This window comes from Halichoerus grypus, chromosome 8, assembly GCF_964656455.1.
Source record: "Halichoerus grypus chromosome 8, mHalGry1.hap1.1, whole genome shotgun sequence".
Classification (NCBI taxonomy): domain Eukaryota; kingdom Metazoa; phylum Chordata; class Mammalia; order Carnivora; family Phocidae; genus Halichoerus; species Halichoerus grypus.
Window position 1 is genome coordinate 9,753,994 of NC_135719.1, and position 12,789 is coordinate 9,766,782.

General features: G+C 42.3%; 1 protein-coding gene across 13 annotated transcripts in view; it reads right to left on the reverse strand.

The window, feature by feature from the left end:
• AKAP13 (A-kinase anchoring protein 13) overlaps nt 1-12,789 on the reverse strand; it is a 322,213-nt gene that overhangs the window by 162,574 nt on the left and 146,850 nt on the right. Inside the window, exon 1 of one of the 13 annotated variants that reach the window (XM_078078918.1) lies at nt 7,581-8,126. The exons of the other annotated variants lie outside the window; for them this stretch is intronic. Within the exon in view, the coding sequence (XP_077935044.1) occupies nt 7,581-7,756 (176 nt within the window). The 5' untranslated portion in view covers nt 7,757-8,126. Of the gene's footprint in view, nt 1-7,580; nt 8,127-12,789 lie in introns of those variants that run through there. 13 annotated transcript variants of the gene reach the window in all.

Here is a 12,789-nt window from a genome sequence, read left to right on the forward strand (position 1 = left end):
TTCCTCAAGATGTTTATCAACGATTCGAGATCACAAAGAACTCGCTCTGTGAAGGGAGAAATAACCTCTAAAGAAGTAACTCCAGTAAAGCCCAGGTCGTGGCAGGAATGGCTTAGAAGGTGAAGCTGGCAAGGAACTAACAACAGGGCTGTCAGGGCTCAGCGGGAGACTGCCCTGGGGGTTGTGCTGCAAACTGGGGATGAAGTGGGACATGCCCCAGAATGGCTGAAAACAATGTGAATGGTGCATGGTCAAGGTCAGGGGAAGACCACGGCTAAAAGGATACTCTTGGGCAGTTGGCAAAAAAGGAATATAAACCACATGTGAGATCATCTTATATTAATGTTGTATGACTGATGACTGCACCGTGGTAAGAATACGCTGAAATACTTTGGAATAAGGGGATATGTCTGCAACTTACCCTCAAAACAGTTCAGTAACATTGCATTGGTGTACAGACACACCGATAAAGCAAATACAACAAATGTTAACAACTGGCGCATTTCGACGAAGAGTATACAGGAGTTCATTGTTCCATTCTTGCATCTTTTCTAGGAGTTCAAGATTTTTCAAAATAAAAAGTTAAATATAAAACACTAATTTAATAAAAGGCAGAGGTAACAATTCTTTCATTCTATAATCACTATTTAGTTAAGGCAGGCAACAAACTAGTAGGATTTGGGAATCTACGAAGAAATGGGCAGGTGCTTTTAAGTACAATATTTGATCCTCTTAAAAATCCTTCGAAGAAGTGCTGCTATTCTTAGTTCAGAGGAGAAGAAATGGAGACTCAGAAATACCAACTCATGTGCTCAAGATCTACCACGTCCATCAGCAGCCTGAGAAGCCTGGCTTCAAACAACAAGCTTCACCACTCACCAGAAGTGAGAGCCTGGACTAGATGCTTGGCTTCTTTGGGCGTGCATCCTGATCTGTAAGAAGACAGTCTCAGACCTTCAAAGTTGCGGTGGTGATGCAAGGGGGCAGGACACAAAGTAGCCAGTACTGCCGCGCACAGTAGGCAGCCAGGAAGCATCAGCAGTCCCCTTACTGAGCACGAGGCTAGCAGGCCCTGGAGCGGGGGATCTGAATCCCGGCCGGACTGACCTCCAAGCCCAGGCTCTCCCACCACGTCCTGCAGCACCGCTCTAGGTGGCAGGGGCTGCTTTTTACGGGGACCCCCCCCACCGGCTGCCACAGCAGGAAGCACCTGGGGTCATCTGCAGTCTGTGCGGAGCAAAGAGGCCTTCAGGGGAAGAATTTCTACATAAATTCAAAGAACGTCCATTCCCAGCCCAATATTTTCCACCACACAGGCATTCTCTGGTGAACCGTTCCAAGGTCCCCCATTGGCCCACCTACTCCCCCGACTCCACGGCAGCCGCGGATCAACCCCAGCCGTTCTCAGGTGCCCGGCGAGACCCGGACAACACGCAGGGCAAACTGCACGGCCCAGATTCTCACTGCCTCGCTCTTTTCAAAATAAGCAAATAAGCACATTCCTCTCAAATTAGAGTGCCAACTGCAACATTTATTCCTTCAATCTCTTAAAAAAAAAATGGCACACTCAAATTGTTCACCCATTTTCACCCAAAACAAACACTAACTGGCACCTACTTTTCCCTAAGGGGGAAAAAAATACTCTCCTCGCTGTAACAAATCACCACAAATCTATCTCACTGCACTGAGGGTAGATTTCCCTGGAGGCTGAATCACTCGGTGATGATGCCGAAGGCTGCTGAGAGTGGAATCCCCTTTAGATCATGGTCTGGTCTAACCTGAGTTAGCTTCCACGGGCCCAAGTTTTTTTCACCAAAAAGTGGCAATAATAGCAGCTTTCTTACAGAGTTGTTTTAGGCATTAGAGATACACTTACTATTACATTTAGTTTCTATTTCCTTCCACAAGTGAGGGGTACACACCCTAGTCACTTCCTCTTACAGCTGCGTTTATTAACGGTTTAACAATGTACCGAATATTGAGCTATGTTTTATATATATCACCTCATTTACTCTTTCAACTATGCTGTGAAGGAAGACATTACCCCAACTTGCAGATGAGGAAACTGAAAGTGTAAGAAGTGTAATGACCTGCCTCGCAGCTAGTATGTCACGGGGCCAGAATTAGAGCCATCGCTGTAAACCATCACACAAAACCACCTCTGCTGTTTTGCACCAGAAAATGCATACCAGTGAAGCCCACGAAGTATTTTTAACACACATTCTTTGGGGGGTTAAGTTTTGGGGGTGCAGATTCTAGATTACTGTGCATTACAGATACGAGGTTATACTTTGTGGCCCATGGCTTCCATGGTCATTTTTCTTTTTTCACTTGGAGAGGTTACTTGGGCTCTCTAACTCAACGGCTCCAGTCTGACTTCTGGAATACCTTGCTCCTCTGACAGCCGAAGTTCTGCCATTTTCTAGTCTCACCTTACTGCACTGTTTTCAAGATCTAAAAAAAAACAATTTTAATATCTTACCATGATACTAATGATATTTGCATAAATACCTAACATACCAACATTCACAGGATAAGTAAAAATTAAAGTTAAGTCAAATTTATACTAGACTGACATCTAAATGATGCACTGATGGGATCAACCTACTTAGTTGTTGATTTTGTTTACTGAATCAGATTTAAGCCACCAACCTGATTCAAATAACTCTCAGGAATTAATTTTCAGGTGTAGTGTTAAGTCTCGTTTTCCCACTAAGGCAAAGTTCTTAAACTTTAACTGCATTTTAGAATTACCTGGAGAGCTTTTTAAAATCCCGATGTCCAGATCACACCTCACACCAATTAAATAAAAATCTCTAGAGGTGGCCCTTCGGCATCAGTTTTTAAAGCTCTCCAGGAGATTCTAATGTGTAATTAGAATCCTCAGAGGATTCTAATGTACAGCCAAAGTTGTAAAACACCACATTAAAGTAACCTACGGGTGCCAGTTCATTTTAAAAAGAAAAGCAAATTCAAGGCTGACAAGACTGCAAAAAATACTGAAGTACTATATCCTTTGACCTAATTATACAAGTCCTCGGAATTTAGCTTACAGAAATAATTTAACAGAAGCAAAAATGAGGCTCACTGCAGCATTCATTAATTTCTGATTTTTTAAATGTTAAAACTAACATTTAACATTGGGTAAATGGTTTAAATACTCAAGATAAAGTATTTTAGAGGGCCTCAAAAACAATTATAAGACCACAGAAATAGATAATAGGATAAAGTAAAAATACCACAACACGAAATAGAAAATCAGCTGCACTGCTTAGAAAACAATGCAATGTGGGAGGTAATACCTGAAAATGAAATACATCTGTCTTATTGGTGGCAGCATTATGAATACTATCATTATGTCTAACTTAATTGTTAAAAAATAAATGCTAATTCTCCCTCCTTGTTACCCTTCTTGCTTCTGGCCTAAGTCAGAGGTCAGACACTACCGCGCAAGTGTCACCAAGAGCTCCACCGCAGGGGAGCACAGAAATAAACCTGGGCTGGACTCGGACAGTTATTTAATTCATCCCCAGACCAACACCAAATGGATCCTCATCTAAGAAATAACCCAACTGACCAATCCCCACTCACTCAGTAATGCACTCTTTTTTCTACCCTCTCCTCCCCAGATGACTGAGGCCATCTAAGTGAGGACACAGAGATTTCTATTTAAGTATTACTTGGATTTCTACTTCTATAAAGCTAGGTTGATATCTCGAAGAACATATGACTCTTTGTCTATTCCATGACAGTTACTGACTTCATAACTACTTACTGTCTTCTGCATACAAAGTGTACTTAACGAGAGGAGAAATACAGGCATGTGAGAATTATCTTGAAAGGGAGACCATCATCACTGTGACTAACACCAAATTCCAGGCTGGGGAAAGAGAGAGAAATGCTTACAAAATAATCTGAAACTTGTTAAGAATAATAGAACTGGATAAAGTAATTTGAAACCGATGACAGAAAACAGATCAGGAAGAAAAGTCCAATATCCAACCACCAGAAGAGAAATAACACATCTTAAAAATTTTAAGTTTCTTTAGCTTTCTCATAAAGCAAACACAAAACAAAAATCAAACAGCAACCCTAGATGTTCACCAATTTAAATAATCGAATCTTGACAAAGGGCAAGGAATGCACATCCATTTCTTCCAGTTTCTTCCATTTCTGAAAGGCATTTGAAACTCAATAGAAAAGATTAAGACCTAAATATGAATCTGTAACTCCAGGGTAATGGTGACCATTAAGATCAGTTGACTAACAAGCTTCCAATGGGGAAGCTGCCACAATTCTATAGACAAGTGATTTGTTCTACTTACAAAAACCGGTAACTTTAATCACAATGAAGTCATCACTCTGTAAACTAGCTTTTTCCAGTTCGGGGGGGGGGGGGAGGGAAAGGTGTTCTTGCTCATTAGTCGGGGCAGGTCTCTTCAGACATGAAGTTCACTTGACTTTATATAAGGTTACTGTCATTAAAATTTAAGAAAAGAACCAATAATTAACAAGTCCAATAAGCTTCTAATGAGCTTGTGTATTTTTGTATAACCCACTGCCCCCCATTTTTCATAAGTCATTGTTGAAATGGATTCGTCTTATTTAGAAGCAGCTAGACAAATAACATATGTCAAAATAAGGAGACAAGGTCTCTTTCACAGACTAGATGGGACTTTTTTCAGGTCTCTCTTCTCTATATGCTCCTTGTGCAGCAACAAAGAACATCGATCTGCTCTCCCTGCGCACAGCACTTTACCACCAGTAGGTAGGTGGGTTCGAGGACAGCTGCTTGAACTACTGATGAAGGACCAGATTAAAAAAAAAAAATTCCAACTCATTACAGAAGCAAAAATTCTAAAAATTAATTACTAGGAAGTAAAATACACAACATACAAAACTGAAGCCCGAAGTTCTTGTTTGATTCAATCACTATAAAATGACTGTCAACTTACCATAAAAGTTTCTAAACACATTCTCTCCACTTCACACTGATCTCATCACAGATCAGTGACAAAGAACGGGCAGCCCAGTGCTGAGCCAGACCTGCCTCCTTCTAGGCAGCAGTGGGTTACAACAGAGATTCCTGAAGATTGCCAGGAACCCATTTTACATTCCTAACATCTACAGACCCTGGCGAGACAGGCAAGCAGGAAAAAGAAAAGTCATGGCACAGACGGGGACACGGAACGTGGAACCAGCTACTGATGCACTGGACCACGTGTCCTTTTCTCCTGAGGTACACCTCACAGAGGCCCGGGCAAAGCTGAACACTTACTCAATACCAGTCAAGAGTATTTTAAAAGTTCAATCCCAGCTGGTGTTTATTATTATTTTTATAAAATCAAAAGCATCCAAATATCCACTTTAACAGCCATGTCACAAAGAGCTTTTTTTTTCCCCCCCACAAAGAGCTTCTATAATTAATTCACTGACACGATTTCCCTGAACCGAATGTGAAATACTAGGAACTAATCACAGTATATAATAAAAATATACTGTAAAGCAGGATTAAGTTTTTCAGAGCATTTTCACCATAAATACCATTTTTACTCTTCCAAGTGACAAGGGCCAATGACCTGCATATAGATGAATAACAAAAGCACAGATAAAGGAACCAAGGTTTCACACAGATAAGGGTTGAATGAGGGCAAAAAGATAAATTTTTTTTAAAGATTTTATTTATTTGAGAAAGCAAGCACGTGCGAACACAGAGGCAGAGGGAGAAGCAGACTCCCCGCTGAGCAGGGAGCCCAATGAGGGGCTGGATCCCAGGACCCCGAGACCACAACCTGAGCCAAAGGCAGACGCTTATTCGACTGGGCCACCCAGGCACCCCTGAAAGATAAATTTTTAAAATCTATTCCAAGCAATCTATTCCCAAGCAATTTAGTATTAAACTTACGTGGATTGAGCTGAAAAAAAAGCTAAGAGCAAAATGTTTCTTTTTAGATTACATTAAGAGGTATTCTACCTCTAACATTCTTATCTTGACCAATAAAATCATTTTCATATGAGCGTATCTTTTCTAAAAACATATGCATAGACAAAAAGATACTACTTCTCAGTACATGAAAATGCATTAGGCTCTATATGAATACTTGTTTACAAATGTCCATATAGGTATTTTTCCATTATTGATAAAATGTCTCCAAAAGCCCATCAAAAAGATAATACTACAGATGGGATGACATTTTATTAAACAGGAATCCCCCCTGGAAACTGGTCTTCTCTACATTGTACTTAAGTTCATATTTCAAGATATCTCAAAACACCACATTTCCAGAAAATGAATGACCTAGGTTATACATTTATTCATTCAAACCCTCCACAAGTGCTCAGGCAGCATCTACCATGTCCTGGAGGCGAGGCGATGGACGAGTCAGTAAGACAAAGTCCCTACGACCATGGAGCTTCTAGCAGACAAGGGTACAGTTAGAGATAACGTCTTTAAAACCCGGTGCTTATGGCAGAAACTTCCTGTGGGCGGAGGGAGTGCAGTCTTCAGACAGGTGGTCAGGAACAATCTCTGAGGAGAGGGGACCAGTGACGTGAACCCTATGAAGAGCCAGCATTATGGAGCTACCGGGACAGAAAAAGAACAGGCAAAGGCCACAGCGGAGCGCAAGGATCCCGCGTAGAGAAAGCCACGGGAAGGAGGCGACGGTCAGGGAAGTGAGGGGTCAGAGTTGGTCAGGGCTCGGATCTCATGGGGCTCTGCAGACCGTGGTTACCTACTAGGATTTTACTCTTGAGTTTGGTGAGAAAATGTGAGGAAGAGGAGAGCAAAGATAAAAATACTAAAGAATAAAACAATACTATTAGTTTGGTATCAGATGAATATAACTTACTTTTAATCCTCCAAACAACTCTGAGGCAGGGCTCAGTGTCTTTCCATTTTTCATGGAGTAAACGACAGGCTTAAGGAATAATTTGTTCACGTACATGGCCAGTAAGCAAAAAGGCCAGAATCGTACCCAGACCTAATTCCAAAACTTCTGTACCTCCTTCCACTGCCCACTGTGAAACTGACCCTCTAACACTGTCAAACAATGACCGCATTATACACACTGTAAGTCTGATATAATATTTATCAGAAGCTAATCAGGTATATTAGATTTTCTGTTACAAGTTTTTTTTTTAGGATCCATAGCAAGAAAACCATACATTAAGAAGCCCTCCTCAGAGATAGGGTTATAGCATCCCGAGTATCCATGGCTTGCCCCAAAACTAAGGTTTATGTATGTGGAACAATAAAATTCAACAAGCACAGAGTACATTTCAACTCATTTCAGCATTCCCACGGCTATGCACCAATCGACAACCAGTCAGCCTCTGCCTCCTCACCTTATCTAGCATGATGCAACTCAAGCAAAAGGTCGGGGCTGATGCTACCACACATGTAAAATCCTGTCAAATCAACTGCAGGAAAAAAACCATTTTCCCGGTACTAACAACATGAGTCATTCACGGGGGGAAGTTCAACGATGCGTCTTCTTGAGATCAGCAAAAGCCAGGTCAAATGCCAGAGAACCAACACTGAAGACCAACGATGCATCAGTCTGGAAGCGGATACTCACTGATCGCTGCTCAAGCACCACGAATATCGCAAGCCCATCCTATCTGGGTCCTGGCTCCATACTGCAGCTTTAAGAGAGAAAGGCAGCCCTCCCAAAGGCGTGTTTTGCTGAGTCTCCCTCTGACAGGAACTGCAGCATCTAGTTCCTTGTTTGAGGGCTACTGCAATTTCTTCCATGAAGCCACCTCACAGGAACAGTGTTGAGCCTTAGGGAGTCCTACAAAATCAACTACAACTGCAATAAAATGGAACGGGAGAGCGAAATGCCAGAAACTGGGAGAGGGGGATCGCTGACGCACCTCACAATGGCTAGGAGGCTACTACCTTGGGTGCTTGTAAGGAACTCACTGCTAGAGTAGTTTGCATCCATGCACACGATACTCAGTTCTTCTCGCCTTTTTTTTTTTTTTTTTTTTTGACCTAGTACTGTCACTCTGCCCTTAACTAGTACGGAAAAAATGCAGAGGAAAGAGGTCACATAATGTGAGCAACTACTGTGTATCAGCAATTCGCTATAAATTCTATGCTGTTAAATAACTAAAAACTTTACTAAGGTAATGATCAGAACATGCTGGGAAGTTAGACTTGCTTCGATTCTTTACTCTGCGCCACCTGTATGATCTTGGGTCAGTTACTGAAAGTTCTCTGTGGCTCACCTTCCTCATTTGTGAAGTGGGAATACTGGGTTTGCTGTGAGAGCAAATAAACATGAATGTAAAATGTCAGCATAGTGTCTCGCCCTCCCAAAGTGTTCAATAAATTGTGACTATATGGGATACTCTAGGGCTTGTGTAATTCTAAGGAACAAAAAAAGAAGGCAGTTTTTGAGTTATATATTTTTTAAAAGGGCACAGAACCCTTGCTTGCGAGTTAACTGCCAGACAACTAAAACCACACCCACATCACCCTACCACTATTTACTCCCAAAAATCCAAGAGGAAAATGGGGCTCTTCTTCCTGGCTGTGTCAAGGGAGTGTTACCGTTGTGGTAACAAGGAAAAACATGTCAGAAACTGGGTGGGGGTGCAGAGAGGTCCTCTTTACACTGAGCTGAGTGGGCATCTTATTTCCACGGACTCTTCCTTCCTACTGTCCAGGCAGAGGGATGCGCCCTGTTTCTAAGAACTTCACAGGCACGTTCCCATTTTATCCTAAGAGACGTAGGAGGTACATGCTGTCACATTTCCCATTGTATAGATGAGAAAACTAAGGCCGCTAGGTAATACTCAGTCGGGACACACCCATGTTTGATTCTGCCATGGTGAAGGCTGAACAGCCAGATGCTTTGGCCAAATACTGATTTTGTTTATTTGGCATGCTTAGTTTTTTCCTTAAGAATCCTTTTTATGTCTGTTAATAATACACGCAAGTAAAATCTCCAAGTCATTCTTTCTGTAGATATGCCCTTAAGGAAACTCCAAAACTGACCAAATAAAAATAACATATAATGGCTAAGAAAGGCTTATGTTTTCTAGAGGGTGCAGGACTCACCCATCAAGTCCCATCCTCTAGGCTCGTGTTTTCTTCCACCTGGGTCCATAGTGAAGTCAGAAATGTTGTCAAGATCACGTGCTGTTGCCACAGAGAATTTGCTACCAGAGGTTAAGCTGACTTTACAGTTCTCTGAAGAAAAGCACTGAGGCCTGAAGTTATGTGACACCGAGAGCAAACAGGCTGGGGCCACTTGCATGCATACAGCAAGAAGTGCACGCAAGGGAACACAAGACATACGGGATGGCTTTGTTATTCCAACCAACCTGCAACACCAATCCATCTTCTTATAAAGTCCAAGGTAGTGTAAAAGTTCAGAGGTTTTACAGTTACAAACTGGTTCAAATTACCAGTCCATGACCTAGCAGCTGTGGCGATTACCTTCTGAAATGAGGAGAATATGTCTACCCCGAAGGGTTGGAGAGAGAATAAAATATACAAGAATTTATGCAAAGTGCCTAACACGAATACAATAAATGGCAGCTAGTGCTCTTGTTATATAAATACACGTATTATTCTCAGAAAGTGCATCTGCGATTTTCCAACATGCTGCCACACAGGCTAACAATCTTGAGATTACCATTTGAATGGCTTTCTAAAAAAACTAGGAAATGTCAAAATTCTTAAAATGCTTCCATTCAGAAGTTACCAAAAAAGAAAAAAAAGTCATTGAAAACCAGATCAATGAATCATCGAAATTAAATGACCTTGTTTAGAAGACTGACATGTTATCAAACATGCTTTCTCCCAAAATTCTATCAATAAAGTTTAAAAACATCCTAAGGACAGGCTTGTGAAGAATAGCAATTTAGCTTTTTTTTTTTTTAAGATTTTTTTATTTTTGTTTATTTGAGAGAATGAGAGCCACAGAGATCACTGAGGGAGAGGGAGAAGCAGACTCCCCGCTGAGCAGGGAGCCTGACACGGGGCTCGATCCCAGGACCCTGAGGCCATGACCTGAGCCGAAGGCAGACACCCAACCGACTGAGCCACCCAGGCGCCCCCAAGAATAGCAGTTTACTCACTAGATGGCCTTGGGCAGGCTGTCTAGCCTCTGGAGATTTTCCCAGTTCTAGAGGAATGATGACTGTATTAACTACACCTTAGAACATCTGCAGGAAGGTTCTAAATGAGAACACACTGAAGCACCAAAGTAGCAGGTAGCCAATTAATGTGTGTGCCCCCCACTCCAGTTTCCACTCAGCTTTACCAGAACAGAGACCCAGATCACATAGCGACAAAGAGGGGATGGATGAATGGTCGAACATAAGGATGAACAGATAGATGGGACTTGAGCCAGAGAAACGTAAAGTTAAAAAAAAAAAAATCCTCCTATCTGGCTACTTTTTGGAAGGTAAGTTTGTACATTTGCTTCGTTATTTCCCCTCTTGAGAAAAAGCAAAGGTTCCAAACTTGTTTTGTGCCAGACGGGCTACTGAGGACCCACTTGTCAAGTACTTACAGAGGACCCTGAAGAGGCAATCACCATGTTCACAGAAGCTCTTGCTCAACAGCACGCTGCTGCATTGTGCAGTAAGTACACATGAGCAGTCACTCTACCCTCTGACCCTGCACCCAGGTTTTAAGTGTAAATGTATCAAAAGAAGGACCTGAGAATGGAATCTCTTTGAGAGGAGCCAACATTGCCCTACAATAATAAACCACGACCTAGTGCCTCGTGTCTGCCAGGCTGGGTCGGTGCTCTGCATATGCACACGTGTCATCCGTACCTGGACAGATCCTTGGACTCTGAGCTTGAGCCTGGTTCTGTTCCTTTGTAGCCTAGCGACTTTGGGCAACTCACTTTACCTCAATTTCCTCAGTTATAAAATAGGGATAATTAATAACACCTGACCTATCTACTCATTGGGCTGTCGTGAGAACCAATGTAAAAAGACAGCCTGAGTGTAAACAACACTACTTTTAAAACCATACGCTGGGTAATATGAATGGAAAGTAGAGGCTAGGACCAAAGAGAAAGCTGTTAACCCTTCTCTAATTGAGTGTTCATCATCCTGTATCCTGGTGGCCTCTTCCTGAGTCTCTTTCCTCCTGTCAAGTTTTTGTAGAGGGAAGATTATGGGCCACCGAATTCCATGGATGTGTGTGTGTGTGACAGGAGCTCTACCACTTTCTATAAAGCCTCGGGCTAATTACCTTAGCTCCCTGAGCCTTCATAATTCATCTGTACAACACAACTAAGGCCAATTTCAGAAAGGCTGTCCTAAGACTGAAGTGAAATATTAGCTGTAATGTACCAACCATGATTTCTAGTGCACTGCAGGCATTCACTAAATACAGAGATTTATTGAACCGATACAGAAAATGACACAAGGATGAACACTCTGAAACTTGCTCTCTGGGCAAATGAAGTACTTCAACACTTCCATGTCAACACTCCAGAGCGGACACGCTTTACAGGATGCTCTTCCTGTAAGGGTGGCAGCGATGCCAACGACCCCTCGTCCATCTGGAGCTCCCCGTTCCGTCACCCAAAGGCATCACATCACAGCATGGACAGAGAACCAAACTAATTTTTTTAGAAGTGGTATCTATTACACTAGGAAATGACTTCAAACTCTTATCAAAAGCAGGGACAATCACACGCTGCCTGGAAATCCTTTTAAGATTCTGGCAAAATTTCTTTAACATATGAAAAATGTTATGGCTCTAGAAGTAATGGGAAATCAAGGAAAGGGCAGCAATGGACACCATTTACATCAGTCACCGTGTTGATGCTCTACGTACATTCCTTCATTTATTTCTCAAAGCAGCTCACACTGGAGACGGCCCTCTTGTTCTTCCCATGTTACAAACAGGGCTGGGGCTTCAGGAGGGTAAGGGGATCACCGGAAATCATAGCTTCCCAGAGGTAGATCCTGGCTTCAAGACTCACCTGCCTCAACACACATTCTGCCAATCTCTCTACCAACTTCAATTCACAGAGCTACAATAAATATCACAAAAAAGATACTCTAGGTAGACCAATCAACTGGAATTTGAGTTTCACTGATCAGTGAACTATCATCTTACTGATTATGCGACTACATGAGAAACTTTTACACAGAGCACCTGAGAGTCTAACAAGGTATCTGCACAAATCTCACTTGGTTCTAACAACCTGGTGACAGAGGCCAACTAGGTATCATCCAAGGGATGAGAAACTCAGGATGGGCAGGCAGGACTACCCACTTTTTTCCAAGTCACACAGGCTACTAAGTGGGGAAGCTTAGATTTTAACTAAGCTCTTCGTCCCTAAGCAGTTCCACTATACCATACTGTCCTCTCTTCAAGCTATCTATTGCCCCTGTATCTGCTCCAAGCAATAACCAACATCTGCGTGACAAATAACCCCCGATTCTTCACAGTGCACATGCCAGGCACTTGGTTATAATTTCAGAAGGTAGGTATTATCCTTGTTTCTTTTTAAGCAGAGACAGAAACTGAGGCTTAGAGAATAAAGTTATGTAATGTGTCCACAGCTACAAATGGCAAAGCCAAACTGCAAACTTTGGTTTGACTCCAAAGTCCGCACACTTAGCCACTACCTAGAACTGCCTCTGGGTCTCAGCTCTTTCCCTCCCCCAAATGAGTGATCCAGGTCCCCAGACTGCTTGTGTGTTGTGTGCGTGATGTCCCACAGCACCTGGCTGTCACAATCTCTTTCTGGATGACTCCAATGCAACACCCATCTAATGTCACCTCCTAGCCTTAGCTCA